Source organism: Aquarana catesbeiana, linkage group LG08, assembly GCF_042186555.1.
Source record: "Aquarana catesbeiana isolate 2022-GZ linkage group LG08, ASM4218655v1, whole genome shotgun sequence".
NCBI classification, from domain to species: Eukaryota; Metazoa; Chordata; class Amphibia; order Anura; family Ranidae; genus Aquarana; species Aquarana catesbeiana.
This window is the reverse complement of record NC_133331.1, coordinates 74,396,860-74,418,171: the sequence shown is the minus strand read 5'-3', so window position 1 is coordinate 74,418,171 and position 21,312 is coordinate 74,396,860. Positions and strand designations below refer to the sequence as shown.

Sequence of the window (21,312 nt, the reverse complement as noted above, 5' to 3'; positions counted from 1 at the left end):
CAGATGGGCACAGTGAGGCTGCAGATGAGCACAGTGAGGCTGCAGATGGGCACAGTGAGGCTGCAGATGGGCACAATGAGGCTGCACCCTCACTCGAGTATAAGCTGAGTTGGTGTTTTTCAGCCTAAAAAACGTGCTGAAAAACTCGGCTTATACTCGAGTATATACGATAAGTACCGTTCTTTATTCTGATTTTTTTTTTTTTACATTTTTACCTGAACTTAAAGTGTTACTAAACCCAGGAGCCTGCATTCACTATATCTATGCATTAAGGTGAAAAACCTTCTGTGTTGCTGCAGCCCCCCGAGCCCCTGTTTTACTTACCTGACCCTGATTTTTCTCCTGCCGGGAACGAGCACACCAGCACTAGCTAGTGTCTCATGTCCTGATTGGATAGATTGATAGCAGTGCAGCCATTGGCTCCCGCTGCTGTCAATGAAATCCAATGATGCGGCGCCGGGGGGCGGGGCCGAGTCCTGCATTCTGAATGGACACAGATGCGGGACTCGGGAGCACGCCCGCACGGGGGTTCAGCAAGTAGAGCGCTTCACCAACGTGGACACTCAATGCGGGGAGGCACCACCAGCGCCGCTGAGGGACCCCAGAACAGGAGGATCGGGGCCACTCTGTGCAAAACGACCTGCACGGTGGAGGTAAGTATGACATGTTTTTTGTTTTTTGTTTTTAAAAACAAAGGTTTACAACCCCTTTAGGTACCACAGTGAGTATAACAAACATGCTTTACTGCATATATACACTGATTTTACTGTTGTGGGTTTAGTAACACTTTAAGCTTTAATCACCTCTGTGGATGAGATTTGTAAAGAAACTCCAAATAATAAAAATAAATAACTTAAAGTGGAACTAAACTGCATCTGAGCACCACAAACCGAAAATGATGTTTAATTAATGTTTAATATTCAAAGCAAACTCCCCCATCCATCCATCCATCCATCCATCCATGTCTTCATGCTTTATTTTGCTGAGAAATCACTTTGAAATCCCCTCCCCCTAGCATTTCTAGCTGTTACCATCTTGAGTAAGGGCAGATGATTCATGTAGCATTTACTTCCTGGAATCCATCTGCCCTTAGCTCAGGCATGCCGACAGGAGGGCGTGCTTAGGTGAAAAAAACCCTCCTCCCATGAAGACTCCCGGGAGGAATGACATCATTTTGGCCTAGGCCAGAAACCAGGAATCAACTGAAGAAATGTAAAAGTTTAAAACAAGTAAATATAATACACCTTCCTATCTGTTTACAAGGTTAGCAGCATAAGAATTACAAATAGTTCATATTGATGGAAAGAGTTTAGTTCTGCTTTACCGTTTGCACTTACTGAACAGACACTGTACTTTTCCTTTAAATGCCCAAGCAACATAGAAAAATCTATGATTTATAGTCTTGGGGGTAAAAACATAAAGTTCACTTCCAAACACTCACCAATTGCCAAAACAGCGAGGAGCAGGAAACACAGATAATTGCTGTTCATTCTTGATATGTCTATGGTGAAAAAATAAAATGTTAGAATATAAGAACAAAGAGGAGGGCAACATCATATATCAATTGTGACAGAAAGTCTTGGATGTTAGAAGCAGGAACATGATTGACGTCTATAAACAGAGCCTGTCTTACCCTTCAACTTTCTCAGAGGAACAAAATATGTGCCCATTCCCATATTAACACTGAATTTCAGGAATTCAGCTCCTTTGTAAAAAGTGAAGACAAACTATAAGTTAAGTCCAGAAAGGTGCATGACATATCCTGAACTTATCTCCATCATTTACGTTTGAAGGTTTTATTGCACTCCCAGAGGACAGCTGTCACTGTATTTCCTGGAGCCCGGCGCTGACTGCTATGCCTGCCCCTCCTCCTGCCTATTCACAGAAGCCTTTGTATTTTGTAAATGAGTTAGCAAAATACAAAGGCTTCTCTGAATGGGCAGCAGAGGGAAGAAGTGGGCATAGCTGCTCTGTGTGCCTCTCTCTCCTCTTTAATGCCCCGTACACACGGTCGGACATTGATCCGACATTCCGACAACAAAATCCTAGGATTTTTTCCGACGGATGTTGGCTCAAACTTGTCTTGCATTCACACGGTCACACAAAGTTGTCGGAAAATCCGATCATTCTGAACGCGGTGACGTAAAACACGTACGTCGGGACTATAAACGGGGCAGTAGCCAATAGCTTTCATCTCTTTATTTATTCTGAGCATGCGTGGCACTTTGTCCGTCGAATTTGTGTACACACGATCGGAATTTCCGACAACGGATTTTGTTGTCGGAAAATTTTATATCCTGCTCTCAAACTTTGTGTGTCGGAAAATCCGATGGAAAATGTGTGATGGAGCCCACACACGGTCGGAATTTCCGACAACAAGGTCCTATCACACATTTTCCGTCGGAAAATCCGACCGTGTGTACAGGGCATTACAGTGTCAGTGTATGCTCTGGCAGAACCATAAACCTGTCAGATATAAATAATAGAGATAAGTCCAAAAGATGTCATGCACCTCCTTGCACTTAACTCATAGTGTACCTTCACTTTTTTTCAAAGTGGCTGTATTCCTGGAATTTGGCTTTAAAGTTACCCTGTCACCAATTGACTATTTCCTAAACAATTTGTATCTGTACAGAAGAAAGTGAATACTTACCTTTCCCATTGCCTGCACCACCACAATGCCAATCCTGTCAAGAGAAATCCTTCCCTGAATTTCACTGCGGAAACCGACACTTGATGGGAGTGTCACTAATGGTCGTTAGTCTCAGTCAACTGTACTTGTTCTTTAATGCTGAAGATGTTTAGTAATTTGAACAAACCATTTCTTCAGTTACAATACGTTTCAGAAAGATACCCCAACATTTATATTTACCATACATAGGTAGTGCTGACACCCTAATCCAATCACCATGGAAAAGCAGATGTTGATTATCCAAGAACAGAATGGGATGTGTGTAAGTGATGGAACCACCATGTTCTAGCAAAAACAAACCCATCCTTTGTCTCAGGAAGGCTTCATAGGTGGTAATCCTTCAATTTGTATTGCTAAAAAGGTACAATTTGTTGTTAAAACTCCAGGGTAGAGATGCTAAAATGACATTAAAAGTGGAAGATGGAGTCAAAAGGCCCCCATCTTTGCTCTAGTTTGATATAGATGGCCTCTTGCGAACCAGTTGTCCTCTTTGTCCAAAATATGCACCACACTGTTCTCAAAAGAATGTACCTTTTCTCTAAAGCGGATATTCACCTTCAAATTAAAAGTCCCTCCTGCCTACCCCTCCTCCACTCTTCTTCCCGAATATTGGCTTTTTCTTAACCCTTTTTTTTTCTGAAAAAGGGTTCGGTCCCACCTCCAATATCCGTCATGCGCCTAGCTGAATGACGTGTACTATGCCCATTGTGCCTCCTGGGATATGTACATCACAAACACCAGGAGACCTTAGTGTTTCATTCACAGAGGAGGAGGAGGGCAGGCCTAGCACTGTGTCATCGGGAGGCTTTCCGGGTGAATACAGAAGAGCCAGTGGGCTTTTCCAATGATGTCACACATAAACATGGTGGCACCTTCAGATTTACCAAAACCATGTAGTGCAAGGGCCTGCCTGATTGCATACAAATTGAAACTCTTAAGGTTTGCCTTCATATTATATGGTTTTGGTAAATCTGAAGACAAAAATCTGCAGAAAATCTAATAGTGTGTATGGGGTCTAAAAGGTTTATTTACTAAAGCTGGAGAGTGCAAAATCAGTCTCACTTCTACAGAAAATCCAATCAGCTGCTAACCTCAACTTCTAACCTCAGCTTGTTCAATTAAAGTGGATGTAAACCTGATTCATGAAATTTGGTACATATACAGTATCTCACAAAAGTTAGTACACCCCTCAAATTTTTGTAAATATTTTATTATATCTTTTCATGTGACGTGAAACATCTTTACATGTGAGTGTACAGCTTGTATAACAGTGTAAATTTGCTGTCCCCTCAAAACAACTCAACACACAGCCATTATTGTCTAAACTCTGGCAGTACACCCCCAAGTGAAAATATCTAAATTGGGCCCAAAGTGTCAATATATTGTGTCGCCACCATTGTTTTCCAGCACTGTCTTAACCCTCTTGGACGTGGAGTTCACCAGAGCTTCACAGGTTGCCTCTGGAGTCCTCTTCCACTCTTCCATGACAAAATCACAAAGCTGGTGGATGTTAGAGACCTTGCGCTCCTCCACTCTCCATTTGAGGATACCGCACAGATGCTCAATAGTGTTTAGGTCTGGAGACATGCCTGGCCAGTCTATCATCTTTACCCTCAGCCTCTTTAGCAAGCCAGTGGTCATCTTGGAAGTGTGTTTGGGGTCGTTATGTTGGAATACTGCCCTGTGGCCCGTCTCCAAAGGGAGGGGATCATGCTGTGCTTCAGTATGTCACAGTACGTTTTGGCATTCATGGTTCCCTCAATGAACTGTAGCTCCCCAGTGCCAGAAGCACTCATGCAGCCCCAGACCATGACACTCCCACCACCATGCTTGACTGTAGGCAAGACACACTTGTCTTTGTACTTCACACCTGGTTGCTGCCACACATCCTTGACACCATCTGAACCAAATAAGTTTATCTTGGTCTCATCAGACCACAGCACATGGTCCCAGCAATCCATGTCCTTAGTCTGCTTGTCTTCAGCAAACTGTTTGCGGGCTTTCTTGTGCATCTTCTTTAGAAGAGGCTTCCCTTTGCGACGACAGCAATGCAGATCAATATGATGCAGTGTGCAGCGTATGGTCTGAGCACTGTCAGGCTGACCCCCCACCCTTTCAACCACTGCAGCAATTCTGGCAGCATTCATACATTTATTTCCCAAAGACAACCTCTGGATATGACACTGAGCACGTACACTCAACTTCTTTTGTCGACCATTTCTGAGTTGTTCTGAGTGGAATCTGTCCTGTTAAACTGATGTATGGTCTTGGCCACCATGCCACAGCTTAGTTTCAGGGTCTTGACAATAGCCTAGGCCATCTTTATGTAGAGCAACAATTCTTTTTTTCAGATCCTCAGAGAGTTCTTTGCCATGAGCTACCATGTTGAACATCCAGTGACCAGTATGAGAGAGTGAGAGCGATAACACCAAATTTAACACACCTGCTCCCCATTCACACCTGAGACCTTGTAACTTTAACGAGTCACATGACATCGGGGAGGGAAAATGGCGAATTGGGCCCAATTTGGACATTTTCACCTAGGGGTGTACTCAGTTACATAGTTAGCCAGGTTGAAAAAAAAAAAGACATAAGTCCATCCATTTCAACTAAAAAAAAAAAAATTCATACAATCCTTCACCCACAGTTAATCCAGAGGAAGGCGAAAAACCCCAGCAAATCATGCTCCAATTTGCAACAGCAGGGGAAAAAATTATTTCCTGGTCGCCCAAGAGGCAATCGGATTTTCCCTGAATCAACTTTACCTATAAATATTAATACCCAGTTATATTATGTACATTTAGGAAAGAATCCAGGCCTTTTTTAAGACAATCTACTGAGCTTGCCAGAACCACCTCTGGAGGGGAGTCTATTCCACATTTTCACAGCTCTTACTGTGAAGAAACCTTTCTGTAGGAGATTAAATCTTTTTTCCCTTAGACGTAAAGAGTGCCTCCTTGTCCTCTGTGATGACCTTAAAGTGAATAACTCAAACACCAAGTTCACTATATGGACCCCTTTTATATTTATACTGGTTGATCATATCCCCCTTTAATCTCCTCTTCTCAAGAGAGAATAAATTCCATTCCTCTAATCTTTCCTCATAGTTCAGCTCCTTTTTGCCTCTTATCGGTTTGGTTGCCCTTCTCTGCATTTTCTCCAGTTCCCCGCTATCCTTTTTGAGAACTGGTGCCCAAAACTGAACTGCATATTCCAGATGAGGTCTTACTAATAATTTGTACAGGGGCAAAATTCTCTCTCTCTCTCTCTCTCTCTCTCTCTCTCTCTGGAGCCCATACCTCTCTTAATACAAGAAAGGACTTTGCTCGCTTTAGAAACCGCAGCTTGGCATTGCAGGCTATTATTAAGCCTATGATCTACCAGAACACCCAGATCCTTCTCCACCATTGATTCCCTCTAGTATGTATGATGCATGCATATTCTTAGCCCCCAAGTGCATAACTTTACATTTATCAACATTAAACTTCATTTGCCGCTTAGTACACTTAGGGGTGTACTCACTTTTGTTGCCAGCAGTTTAGACAATAATGGCTGTGTGTTGAGTTATTTTGAGGGGACAGAAAATTTACACTGTTATACAAGCTGTCTACTCACTACTTTACATTGCAGCAAAGTGTCATTTCTTTAGTGTTGTCACAAGAAAAGATATAATAATATATTTACAAAAATGTGAGGGGTGTACTAACTTTTGTGAGATGCTGCATCTGCAGTGTTTTCTTCTCTCTCTTCAAAGCACTAAGTCCCCTGGCTTTCTCCTGCTCTGTTCTTCTGTTATCAGCATAACTTCTGATGAGTTCTGTCAACTGTGATAAAACCAGGCTGAAAGTTGTGTGTGTGTGTGTGTGGGGGGGGGGGTGCCAAAAATAGATTAGCAGAGAGCTGGTCTATTTACAGCACAGCTCTATAAGTCTCTGCCTATGTGGAGGGGGGGTGTGCTCCTTTCCTCCAATCAGCTGTCTCACGGTGTATGGCAAGAATCCACACCCACAGGGGAATCTGGGAGAGAAAATTCTAACACCTTGTGCACTTTCCAAACAGTATATAAAGCTGATGACAGCAGATATACATGTAAAAATTATGTAGGGGGATTTGTTTCATCTCTGTGTATCATCTGAGGCTGTTCATTTCACTGGGTATATGTGAGGGTTTACATCCACTTTAAGCTTTGGCAATATAACCCTGGAAGCTGATCAGTTTTTATGCAGAAGTGAGACTGATGTTGCACTCTCCAGCTTTTGTAAATAAACCCCCAAGTTTCTTTGCTTGTGTTTGAATGTTGTGTCTTCTGGATGTACAAACTTCTGTTCACAACCTTTACACCTCCCATGATATTCCTGGACATATTTGCCCTGACGCATTCCATGGTGATTGGATTAAGCAGTCAGAGGTTCCTAGTTTGGATATAGATGGTGGGGTATACTCCTGACACTCATTAGAACTAAAGAAACATCATCAACATTACAAAATAAGTCTAGATGAATATGACTAACTACTACTAGATATACCATGACCTAAAAAAATGAGACCCTTCACAGACATTCCAAGGGGGTCAATCTCCTTAGGACCCCCCCCCCCCCCCCAAAAAAAAAAAAAAAAAGCAAGGGGCTGTATCTGGCCCTCAGGCTGCAGTTTGAAGACCACTGCATTAGTGTGATGGCCAATGGGAAGAATGTTTTTTTTACTTGTGGTCCGTGGGAAGAATTACCCCCTTACAGATAGCTAAAAAGATCAGTAGTGTCAGTGGGATCTCAGAGGCAGCAATTGCTCATTTCTCAAGGAACTCGTAGCAACCTCTAGAGGAACCCTAGAGTCAGGGCAGGACTTAGGGTGGTGGGGGCCCTGGGGCTTGAGTCACTTTTGGGCCCTACCTTCTATACATTACTTTAAATACTAATACATGGCACTGATGACACATGAAACTGATGACAGATGGCACTAATATGTGGCACTGATGAAAGATGACACTAATACGTGGCACTGATGACATGTGACACTGATGACAGATGACACGAATATGTGGCACTGATGACACGTGGCACTGATGACAGATGGCACTAATATGTGGCACTGATGACAGATGGCACTAATACATGGCACTGATGACAGATGGCACTAATACGTAGCACTGATGACACGTGACACTGATAACAGATGGCACGTGACACTAACAGGTGGCACTGATGACAGATGGCACTAATACGTGGCACTGATGACAGATGGCACTAATACGTGGCACTGATGACACGTGACACTGACAGGTGGCACTGGAGGCAGGTGGCACTGGGGACAGATGGCGATGGGGACATTTGGCACTGATAGGTGGCACTGAGGACAGATGGCACTATGTTGTGTAGTGTAACTGTAACTAGTGTGAGTGAGTGTTCACTCACAGCTGCAGCACAGAAGCTCTCCCTCCTCACACGCTGTCTCTGTGTGAGGAGGGAGAGCCAGCGATGAGAGATGATCTCATATGTTTACATATGAGATCACCTCTCATTGGACACTCCGACTGAGTGCTAAATGGCCGCTGTGATTGGCCATTTAGCACGATCTGTGATTGGCTGTGTCCAAGGGATGCGGGCGCGCATCGGGGAAGTAAACAGGAGGAAGTCCAGGGACGCCCTCCCGGCAATTGGCGTCTGTGCTGTAGCCGTCTTTCGGCTATAGAGCGGGCACGAAGTGGTTAAAGCGTAAATGGGCGGGGCCCCCTATTGGGCGGAGCCCATGGGTTTGAGCCCAGTCAAGCCCAATGGTAAGTCCTGCCTAGAGTTCTATGCAACCCTTGTTGAGGAACCCTGTTCTAGACCTTCGACATCTATTAGTAACAAACCTAGCAAGGCAGCTCCTGTTGTCTCTGGGGTATGTTGTACAATTTAGTTTGACATAGTTCCTCTTTATAAGAGCAATGCTGTCAGACAAAAGATACTACTTCCTTATTAGGTCATTGACATTACATAGGGCAGTGATTTTGGCCATAAGCCCCAGTGCTTCTCAAAGTGGGACCCCTACTGGGTTCTACTGGGTGACCAGTCCCTTGGAATTTTGAGGTCAACTGCCGTTCTCAGCTTCTCAGTGAACAAATAAGCATCAACGCAACTGCTTTTTACTAACTATTGTACTTGGAAAAGTGAAACTAATAATGGGGTCTGCTCCACTGAATCACAAAAGGAGTACATTTTCTATTGTTTGTTCATCTCTGTTCACTTATGGATCTGCTATAAAATTACCTTGAAGTATCTTCCTCTATTGAAGATGATTCGTTACTCACAGTAGGTGTTCTAGAAAACTTTTTTTTTTTTTGGCAATAACAGTGACATGACACTTTTGTCCCAGGAGATATGGTAAAAACACATTTCCTCGTGGACCAATTCACGCTTTGGAATAATTTTACCTCAATTACTTTTTTCTCAGAGGATCCATGCAATGTTTTTCTGAAAGGCACAGAACGTGCAATTTCCATATATAACTAACAACAACAATGTTGGGTAAAGGATTTCATAAAATGATGACAAAAAGCAACATAGAGCCCAGTACAACACCCTGAAAAGTTCATCACCTGCACTAGGAAGAGACTTCTATATCCAGGAAGATAAAGTATTACAGTATTCTGGAACAGTATTTTGTTGGCTATCAGCATGTCAGAGCTTATTAAGGTATAGCCATACACAGGATTCTGTGATTTCAACTCTTTGGCCACATAATTATTTTGTTTGCACAGATTTTTTTTTTAATGATAAAAATAAAGGCCTAAATAAATTTGGTGCAGGGGTACCTTGAGATTCTTTTAAACAGTTTGTACTTTAAATTGAAACTAAGAAACGTACACAAAGATCTCAGTAATAATGGAATGCATGCGTTAGTGATTTATCTTATTCCATATTGGTCAGGGTAAGGCGGCCCATATATTGGTCAGTTTTTTTTTTTTTTTTTTAATTATTCAACCAGTGGGTTGAACGAGAAAAACTAACTTGATTCCCCCACTCACACACTCAAAGTGAATAGGGGAATCCTCCCGCTGAACTATTGTATTCTGACAGTGGAGAGGTTTCCCCGCAATCACAATATTTTGACCAGCAGTGGCAGCTATAGCCTGAGGTGCTGATCAAACGGGTAAAATCTGACAAGCTGGTTGTACAGAAGTCCATCGGTAGATTGAAATGCCACAAATGCCCCACAACCGCCTGCAATGCACGCAATTATAGTGCCTTTTTTGGGAAAAATGGGGTTAAAACAGGAGATGAGGAATTGTCACATCGCCTCCCCACTGCCTGCCAATTGCCTTTGAAAAGTGATCCGAACACAGGATTGGAGCAATGGCGTTAGCTGCATGCTTGTCAAAGGGGATCTCACCTTGAAACACGTTGCTTAGATCGGTGGTTTTCAACTTTCTTGAGACCAGGGCCTGCTAAATTCATCCAAGACCTTCAAAGCCCCAACAGTAAAATACAAAAAATGTTTATACTCACACAATAGAAGTATGGTAATGCCAGATATGCATTGAGCTGCTAGAAGGCTCTGGATGGGGGCTCTAGAGGGGGGTTGGTGGCCCTATAGGTTATGAGGCTTGTTGGGGGAAAATGTGAGGCATGGTCTCTGGAGGGGGCTGGAGGTTTCTCCAGATGACTGGGGACTTGCAGGGACACTGTGGAAGACTGGAGGGCACTGTAGGGACTAGGGGGGCACTGGAGGAAACAGCTGAAAGACCTGGTTTTGGTGTCTGGCCAAATCAAAGGCAGATGGCGACTATACGCATAAATCCACTCATATGGACATTCGGTATACATGCATACAGCTGCCGACGCCTGCCACTGATTTGTACAGTCTGGCTGGTGGCGGCTGTACACTGTCCTATTTTATGCTCTACAGCCATTAGCGGCCATGTGCCTGAAGCCAAACTGTATATCATAGAGCATGTCACAATGGTGTTGTAGTAACTGTGTTTCTTTTTTTTTTTACTTTTTATTTATAAATTGTTTTTAACAAAAAGAGCAATTATTCAAAACAGACATTTACATAAAACATATTTCCTCATTGTCATATGTTATATGAATATGAATATCTTACAGTAGTTAACAACTTGCTTACAGGGCACTTAAACCCCCCTCCTGCCCAGACCAATTTTCAACTTTCAGTGCTGTCACACTTTGAACAACACTGTACCCAAATGAAATTTTTATCATTTTTTTCACACAAATAGAGCTTTCTTTTGGTGGTATTTAATCACAGCTGGGATTTTTATTTTTTGCTAAACAAGCAAAAAAAGATGGAAAATTTTGAGAAAAAAAAAAATCATGTTTCATAGTTTGTTATAAAATTTTGCAAACAGGTAATTTTTCTCCTTCATTGATATGCGCTGATGAGGCGGCACTGGTGGGCACTGATAGGCTGCACTGATGGGCAAGGATAGGCACAGTTAAGGCGGCACTGATAGGTACAGTTAAGGCGGCACTGATAGGCACAGTTAAGGCGGCACTGATAGGCACAGTTAAGGCAGCACTGATGGGGACAGTTAAGGCGGTACTGATGGGCACAGATAAGGCGGCAGTGATGGCCACTGATTGGCGCTGATGTGTGGCACTGATGGGTGGCACGGATGTGTGGCACGGATAGGTGGCACTGATAGGTACCACTGATGGGCGGCACTGATGGGGGGCACTGATAGGTGGCACTGATGTGCAGCACTGTTGTTGTGGCACTGATGTGGGCGCTGATGGGTGGCACTGTGGGCGCTGATGGGTGGCACTGTGGGCACTGATGGGTGATGCTGGTGGGCACTGGTAGGCGGCACTGCTGCCTATTGCTAGGTGTCACTGGCAGGGGGCACAGATGATCGCCGGGATCGGGACTGATGTCCCTCCCACGGCCGCCGGTGAACGGCTTTTTTTTCCTCCTCACGCTGTCAGCGCGAGGAGAAAAAATAGCCGATTACCGGCTCTGTTTACATCACATGATCAGCTGTCATTGGCTGACAGCTGATCATGTGGTAAGGGGTCGGGACCGACCCCTTACTCTGATATGTGATCAGGCGAGTCTCAGACTCGCTGATCACCGAGCGCACCGCGCGTGCCCTACAGGGGACGCGCAGGCCGCTTGTGCACGGAACGACGGCAATAGGAATAGTCCCGGCAATGTAGGTCCGCGCTGTTGCCGTCATTTGGCAATAGCGCGGATCTGAAGAGGTTAACAAAGGTATAAAGGTAATCAATTAACAAAATTATATCAGATTCAAGTTAGCAGGTCTCACCTACCCCGGTTGGGATCAAACTGTAGGCGTATACCCATCAACTTGTTGTAATTTTCAATATATAAGATGCAAATTCTACTATAATTTGAGGTAGGTAACAATAGAGTTATAAGTTACATTTTTTAACCACTTCAATACCAGGCACTTAGACATCTTCCTGCCCAAGCCAATTTTCAGCTTTCAGTACTGTCGCAATTTGAATGACAATTGCGCAGTCATCCAACATTGTACCCAAACAAATTTTTTAGCATTTTGTTCCCACAAATAGAGATTTCTTTTGGTGGTATTTGATCACCTCTGCGTTTTTTATTTTTTGCATAACAAATAAAAAAAGACCGAAAATTTTGAAGAAAAAAAAGTTTTTCTGTGTTTCTGTTAAAATTTTTTGTAAATAAGTAAGTTTTCTTCTTCAATGACGGGCACTGATATGGCTGCACTGATAAGGCAGCACTGATGGGCACCAATGAGGTGGCTCTGATGAGGTGGCACTGATGATGAGTACTGATAGGTGGCACTGGTATGCGGCACTGATGGGCACTCATAGGTGGCACTGATGGGCACTCGTAGGCGGCACTGATGGGTACTTATGGGTGGCACTGATGGGTACTTATGGGTGGCACTGATAGGTGGCACAGATGGGCACTGACAGGTGGGCACTGATGGGCATGGATGGGCACTGATAGGTGGTACTGATGGACACTGATGGGTGGCATTGCTGGGCATCACTGATGGCATCACCATCTTATAAAATGGTGCCAGTCAGTGCCCATTTGTTGGCACTAATTGGCACAGATTGGGCATAATTTGCACTTGTGGATGGCCATGGGGTACATACCTGGCCATCCACATGTTGCCCGCTTCCCTGGTGGTCTAATGTGGGCATCCAAGGGGGGGCTGCACTGATAAACAATCAGCGCAGACCCCCCCTGCCAGGAGAGCCGCTGATCAGCTCTCCTCTACTCGCGTCTGTCATACGTGAGTAAGGAAAAGCCGATCAAAGGCTTTTCCTGTTGACATTGTGATCAGCCGTGATTGGACACGGCTGTTCACATGGTAAAGAGCCTCTGCCGGAGGCTCTTTACCAAGATCGGTGTAGCGGTGTGTCAGACTGGCACACCGCACCACCAATCGCCACGATGCGTGCCCCCAAGGGCACGTGGTGGCTGTTATCCTGATGGACGTCATATGACGCCCCGTCAGGATAACTGAACCACCGCCCGGCCATCATTTTGCTATAGGCCGGGCGGGAAGTGGTTAAGGTAATTAGAAGCTCTATGGTGGACAATCCAGGCTTGCCATTTTTTTTTTAAATTAGTTGTAGAGAAGTTTTTATATGCCAGCATTAGTTCATATTGTGCCTGAATATTCAATCTAGCTATAACCTGGGATAAGTTGGGAACTTCAGAGGGTTTGCAAAGACTGGAAATTGTGATTCTGGCTGCTATAAGTGCATGGGCAACCATTGTTCTATATATTATAGGGTATATGTCAAGGTTTATTCCTAGAAGAGCCATGGCAGGAGTGAGATCAATCAGATTGCCAGTGAAATCCACTATAAATACTGAGACAGTATTCCAGAAACTATGTATATTTTTACAGCTCCATAGGGTATGGTAAAGATTTCCTATTTGACATTACTACTCCAACAAACCGGTGAAGCTGAGGGATATATCTTTGATAACCTTTATGGTGTCAGATACCATCTATTTAGAATTTTTTGTGAGTTATCCCAATGGTCAGTACAAGAGGAAGCTTTCCTGAATATTTATATTGCTTTCCTCCATTGGGCTCCTGTGAAAGACTGAGATAAATCTTTTTCCCACTTAATCATATGAGGGTTTTTGTAGTCTATGGGGTATATGGTAAGGAGGTCGTAAAATAATGAGATACCTCTTACTTTCTGATCTTTGTAGTTAGTTAGGTATTGCCAAATGGTGGTAGGGATCGTTATATTGTTATGGGGATTGAAGTTCTTTAGTCTGGAACATTTTTCTATTTTACTTGATACTAATTTTTTAAATCTCAAAGGCAGTTCATTAAAGAAGTTGTATCCCTGTGTAACCCATTCTTTTGATGAAAGGTGGATTTTGCAGTAGTCTATTAATTTTACTGGTATTTGTAATTTATCAATAATGACCCAAGTTTTAGTTTTGGATAATATGTGTTTCCATGCTATCAGGGTAGCTTTAATACTGATTAGATTAGGTATGTTGATTTTTTTTTAAGTAGGTAGCTAGCCATAGATAGTGCATGCAAGTCATGTCCTAGTGTTGCTTCTTTTTCAATATTTGTCCATAGTTTATCTTCCGAAGAGGAAAACCAGTGTTTCATTTGGTCTAGCAGTGATGCATTATAATAGTTTTTTACTTCTGCCAATCCCATTCCTCCTACTATTTTATTAGAAGTCAGAATAGAAAATGCAACTCTAGGTTTTTTTTTCCCATTCCATATGAAGTTTTTAAATTTCTTATTCATTTGTGTGAAAAATTTGTTGGGAATAATAATAGGGAGGGAGTGGAAATAATATAATATTTTTGGTAGTGTTTGCGTTTTAAAGGCTGCTATTTTCCCTACCCATGTGAGTTGTGTTTTCTGTATATTTTGGAGATCTTTTTGTATTATTTCTAGGAGTTCGGGTAAGTTATTTTCATATATTTTGGAGGGGGGGGGGTAGCTGAGTTTAATCCCTAAAAATGATAAAGAAGTTTCATCCCAGTTAAATTTATATTTTTCACGCATATTCTTGATTTGGTCAGTAGTTAAATTCATTGGTAGTACATACGTACGTAGTATTAGGGCAAAGGCCTCTCTAAAGTAAAATATAAAGGTGGCAAAGGTGCATATGTACCATCATCCAGAAATCAATATCAAAAAGGCGGTTGGAAGCCTGATCCCCAGTCAGGCGACCAAAAATGGGGCATATTGGACTATTACGGTACAGTAATTAAGGGTAACCATAAGAACAAATAACAGCAGTAATAAAAATTATAGTTCATTTATTGATGCAACGGACAGGACATGGTAATACAAGAACATTTAATAAAAGTACAGGCATATCACCAATGGATTCGATAGTATACAGTACAGCACAAAATCTCAGATATCATATTCCTCGACTAGTTTCGCGGACACAATCCGCTTCATCAGGAGGTTATCTGGAGATAAGTTTTTCTGACTAAACAGTCTGAACCTGACAATTAAAAATATACAAGATTTATAGAGGTACATTATCATACAAATATTATTCCAGCATCAAATTATACAAATAGGTAACGAAAATAAGGGAGGGGGAGGGGGGAGAGAGCGAATCTGCTTACCCAGGTCCCAGCAGGCCCCAGGCGCAAGGCCCCAACACCAACGAATGATCTCCCACGGCAGCCTGGGGGAGCTAACAAGATAACAGGATAGTAAGGGTAAGTGTATATCGGAATTGAGGTAACCCAGGTTGCCATATACAAAAGGAGGTGATATAACAATTGGTGAGTATAGAGAGGGAGTGATGACAAGGGGGGTTGGGTAAAATTGTGGAGGATATCAATAGTTGAAAGCGTGTTATATAAAGCATAAAAGATTACAGGGTGACCAACCAAATAGGGAAGGCAATGGTAAACGAGGCATAAGGTGTTATATAGGTGGAAGGGTAAACAAGGGAGGAAATGGGGCCGTGGAAAGGGAGGGGAGTGGGGGTGGAGAGGGGGATAGGGGAGTGGGGAGGAAGGGTAGTTGGGGATTGGAAGGGAGTGGGGGGGGGGGGGAGGGGAAAGGGAAGGAAAGAGGAAGAGGGGGGAAAGGAGAGGAGGCGGGGGAAAAAGGGATGAAAGGGTGGAGGGGGGAAGAAAAGGGGAAAGGGAGGGGGGGAAGGGGGGGGGGGGGGAAAGAGGGGGAGGGAAGGCAGAGGGTGGGATGGAGGTAAGAGGGGGGGAGGGGAGAGTGAGAAGGGGGGGGGATGCAACAATGTGAACATATGGGTGAATAGGGGGCAAAAAGTACCTGATAATAGTCAAAGCATGGAAGGGTTCCCAAAGGGGACACCCTGCCAGGGACTGGTTCCATAATAAGGTAAAAAAGAGGGTAATAATGAGGACTGCAAGCGATGGGCAAACACAAACCAAGGCATGTAAACCTAAGCCTAGGCCAGCTGCAAGGTAAAATACAGTAGTTTAGAGATACATGATGTTGGTGCCCAGGGGTATGGGACTTAGGTAGAAAGGTGGGTGGGTACTTACCATAAACTTGTACTAGGCTGGTTGAGGTAAAGGCACCCAAGGGCAGCAGACCGAAGCGTCCGGCTAGCAGGCATAGCCCGCTATAAATAGCTCCCAACCCTGCGACGCTGCGCCGCACGTCAATGGGACGCCAGCGCATGACGTCACAGGGTCAGAGGTTCCACACGGCGCGCGCGCGAAGAGATCGCGCGCGCACGCATGCGCACCGGCCGCAAGGCCAAGGGGACACCGTCCCAGCCAAGGCCGGTGCAAGAGGAGGGGGCGGTCCCGTGTAGGAGGCCGATCCCTCCACCAGGAACCTCACCAGGCCGCCGCGGGAGAACACAGGGGGAGGGGCCCGCGCCGGCGCTAGAAGCCAGGACCAGGACTGGGGAAGCAGAGGTCTCAGTAGAACAAATTGTGAAAACAACAATATAGGGTTAATAAAGCATGAAAAAGGTAGAAACAAAATTGGAAAAAACTGAAAGACTTTATTCAGGTGAACTAGGGATGGTAATACCCTAGATACCGGTGCAGTAATCCCACAGAGACATGAACCCATAACACCTAATTGCATGATATGCATATAAGATAAGGAGGGCCAAGGACAATGCCACATGATTGGGTAAAAACATGTGGATAGAGGGCGGGTAGCCAGGGTAAGGGTGTCTGGCCGACCTATTGGGCATCTGTCTCGGAGGGTTGCATCGGGGCTAAAAATTAGCCATAAAGTAATATCAAGGGGTAAAATTGCGTATGCTAGAGGCCCCCCCAACAACACACAAAATTGTGTGTCAGTGGGGGTTGATTAAAATTGAGGGGTGGAACAGATGGGGTCCGCATGGTGGGGGGCATTGGTGGCCCTTCCACTAAGACAGCCTACCCAGGTGTCCCACTCGACAAAAGGACGGGTGTGTTATCCACCCAATGTATACAATTAGGGCAAAGGCCTCTCTAAAGTAAAATATAAAGGTGGCAAAGGTGCATATGTACCATCATCCAGAAATCAATATCAAAAAGGCGGTTGGAAGCCTGATCCCCAGTCAGGCGACCAAAAATGGGGCATATTGGACTATTACGGTACAGTAATTAAGGGTAACCATAAGAACAAATAACAGCAGTAATAAAAATTATAGTTCATTTATTGATGCAACGGACAGGACATGGTAATACAAGAACATTTAATAAAAGTACAGGCATATCACCAATGGATTCGATAGTATACAGTACAGCACAAAATCTCAGATATCATATTCCTCGACTAGTTTCGCGGACACAATCCGCTTCATCAGGAGGTTATCTGGAGATAAGTTTTTCTGACTAAACAGTCTGAACCTGACAATTAAAAATATACAAGATTTATAGAGGTACATTATCATACAAATATTATTCCAGCATCAAATTATACAAATAGGTAACGAAAATAAGGGAGGGGGAGGGGGGAGAGAGCGAATCTGCTTACCCAGGTCCCAGCAGGCCCCAGGCGCAAGGCCCCAACACCAACGAATGATCTCCCACGGCAGCCTGGGGGAGCTAACAAGATAACAGGATAGTAAGGGTAAGTGTATATCGGAATTGAGGTAACCCAGGTTGCCATATACAAAAGGAGGTGATATAACAATTGGTGAGTATAGAGAGGGAGTGATGACAAGGGGGGTTGGGTAAAATTGTGGAGGATATCAATAGTTGAAAGCGTGTTATATAAAGCATAAAAGATTACAGGGTGACCAACCAAATAGGGAAGGCAATGGTAAACGAGGCATAAGGTGTTATATAGGTGGAAGGGTAAACAAGGGAGGAAATGGGGCCGTGGAAAGGGAGGGGAGTGGGGGTGGAGAGGGGGATAGGGGAGTGGGGAGGAAGGGTAGTTGGGGATTGGAAGGGAGTGGGGGGGGGGGGGGAGGGGAAAGGGAAGGAAAGAGGAAGAGGGGGGAAAGGAGAGGAGGCGGGGGAAAAAGGGATGAAAGGGTGGAGGGGGGAAGAAAAGGGGAAAGGGAGGGGGGGAAGGGGGGGGGGGGGAAAAGAGGGGGAGGGAAGGCAGAGGGTGGGATGGAGGTAAGAGGGGGGGAGGGGAGAGTGAGAAGGGGGGGGGATGCAACAATGTGAACATATGGGTGAATAGGGGGCAAAAAGTACCTGATAATAGTCAAAGCATGGAAGGGTTCCCAAAGGGGACACCCTGCCAGGGACTGGTTCCATAATAAGGTAAAAAAGAGGGTAATAATGAGGACTGCAAGCGATGGGCAAACACAAACCAAGGCATGTAAACCTAAGCCTAGGCCAGCTGCAAGGTAAAATACAGTAGTTTAGAGATACATGATGTTGGTGCCCAGGGGTATGGGACTTAGGTAGAAAGGTGGGTGGGTACTTACCATAAACTTGTACTAGGCTGGTTGAGGTAAAGGCACCCAAGGGCAGCAGACCGAAGCGTCCGGCTAGCAGGCATAGCCCGCTATAAATAGCTCCCAACCCTGCGACGCTGCGCCGCACGTCAATGGGACGCCAGCGCATGACGTCACAGGGTCAGAGGTTCCACACGGCGCGCGCGCGAAGAGATCGCGCGCGCACGCATGCGCACCGGCCGCAAGGCCAAGGGGACACCGTCCCAGCCAAGGCCGGTGCAAGAGGAGGGGGCGGTCCCGTGTAGGAGGCCGATCCCTCCACCAGGAACCTCACCAGGCCGCCGCGGGAGAACACAGGGGGAGGGGCCCGCGCCGGCGCTAGAAGCCAGGACCAGGACTGGGGAAGCAGAGGTCTCAGTAGAACAAATTGTGAAAACAACAATATAGGGTTAATAAAGCATGAAAAAGGTAGAAACAAAATTGGAAAAAACTGAAAGACTTTATTCAGGTGAACTAGGGATGGTAATACCCTAGATACCGGTGCAGTAATCCCACAGAGACATGAACCCATAACACCTAATTGCATGATATGCATATAAGATAAGGAGGGCCAAGGACAATGCCACATGATTGGGTAAAAACATGTGGATAGAGGGCGGGTAGCCAGGGTAAGGGTGTCTGGCCGACCTATTGGGCATCTGTCTCGGAGGGTTGCATCGGGGCTAAAAATTAGCCATAAAGTAATATCAAGGGGTAAAATTGCGTATGCTAGAGGCCCCCCCAACAACACACAAAATTGTGTGTCAGTGGGGGTTGATTAAAATTGAGGGGTGGAACAGATGGGGTCCGCATGGTGGGGGGCATTGGTGGCCCTTCCACTAAGACAGCCTACCCAGGTGTCCCACTCGACAAAAGGACGGGTGTGTTATCCACCCAATGTATACAATTAGGGCAAAGGCCTCTCTAAAGTAAAATATAAAGGTGGCAAAGGTGCATATGTACCATCATCCAGAAATCAATATCAAAAAGGCGGTTGGAAGCCTGATCCCCAGTCAGGCGACCAAAAATGGGGCATATTGGACTATTACGGTACAGTAATTAAGGGTAACCATAAGAACAAATAACAGCAGTAATAAAAATTATAGTTCATTTATTGATGCAACGGACAGGACATGGTAATACAAGAACATTTAATAAAAGTACAGGCATATCACCAATGGATTCGATAGTATACAGTACAGCACAAAATCTCAGATATCATATTCCTCGACTAGTTTCGCGGACACAATCCGCTTCATCAGGAGGTTATCTGGAGATAAGTTTTTCTGACTAAACAGTCTGAACCTGACAATTAAAAATATACAAGATTTATAGAGGTACATTATCATACAAATATTATTCCAGCATCAAATTATACAAATAGGTAACGAAAATAAGGGAGGGGGAGGGGGGAGAGAGCGAATCTGCTTACCCAGGTCCCAGCAGGCCCCAGGCGCAAGGCCCCAACACCAACGAATGATCTCCCACGGCAGCCTGGGGGAGCTAACAAGATAACAGGATAGTAAGGGTAAGTGTATATCGGAATTGAGGTAACCCAGGTTGCCATATACAAAAGGAGGTGATATAACAATTGGTGAGTATAGAGAGGGAGTGATGACAAGGGGGGTTGGGTAAAATTGTGGAGGATATCAATAGTTGAAAGCGTGTTATATAAAGCATAAAAGATTACAGGGTGACCAACCAAATAGGGAAGGCAATGGTAAACGAGGCATAAGGTGTTATATAGGTGGAAGGGTAAACAAGGGAGGAAATGGGGCCGTGGAAAGGGAGGGGAGTGGGGGTGGAGAGGGGGATAGGGGAGTGGGGAGGAAGGGTAGTTGGGGATTGGAAGGGAGTGGGGGGGGGGGGGAGGGGAAAGGGAAGGAAAGAGGAAGAGGGGGGAAAGGAGAGGAGGCGGGGGAAAAAGGGATGAAAGGGTGGAGGGGGGAAGAAAAGGGGAAAGGGAGGGGGGGAAGGGGGGGGGGGGAAAAGAGGGGGAGGGAAGGCAGAGGGTGGGATGGAGGTAAGAGGGGGGGAGGGGAGAGTGAGAAGGGGGGGGGATGCAACAATGTGAACATATGGGTGAATAGGGGGCAAAAAGTACCTGATAATAGTCAAAGCATGGAAGGGTTCCCAAAGGGGACACCCTGCCAGGGACTGGTTCCATAATAAGGTAAAAAAGAGGGTAATAATGAGGACTGCAAGCGATGGGCAAACACAAACCAAGGCATGTAAACCTAAGCCTAGGCCAGCTGCAAGGTAAAATACAGTAGTTTAGAGATACATGATGTTGGTGCCCAGGGGTATGGGACTTAGGTAGAAAGGTGGGTGGGTACTTACCATAAACTTGTACTAGGCTGGTTGAGGTAAAGGCACCCAAGGGCAGCAGACCGAAGCGTCCGGCTAGCAGGCATAGCCCGCTATAAATAGCTCCCAACCCTGCGACGCTGCGCCGCACGTCAATGGGACGCCAGCGCATGACGTCACAGGGTCAGAGGTTCCACACGGCGCGCGCGCGAAGAGATCGCGCGCGCACGCATGCGCACCGGCCGCAAGGCCAAGGGGACACCGTCCCAGCCAAGGCCGGTGCAAGAGGAGGGGGCGGTCCCGTGCAGGAGGCCGATCCCTCCACCAGGAACCTCACCAGGCCGCCGCGGGAGAACACAGGGGGAGGGGCCCGCGCCGGCGCTAGAAGCCAGGACCAGGACTGGGGAAGCAGAGGTCTCAGTAGAACAAATTGTGAAAACAACAATATAGGGTTAATAAAGC

The 21,312-nt window shown here is 45.2% G+C and overlaps 1 protein-coding gene across 1 annotated transcript in view; it reads right to left on the bottom strand.

Annotated features, from left to right (window-relative positions):
• The window catches only part of MFAP5 (microfibril associated protein 5), a 102,997-nt gene that overhangs the window by 22,833 nt on the left and 58,852 nt on the right, over window positions 1–21,312 (bottom strand). The window contains exon 2 of the mRNA XM_073595978.1: window positions 1,442–1,501. Within this exon, the coding sequence (XP_073452079.1) occupies window positions 1,442–1,490 (49 nt within the window). The 5' untranslated portion in view covers window positions 1,491–1,501. The remainder of the gene's footprint in view (window positions 1–1,441; window positions 1,502–21,312) is intronic.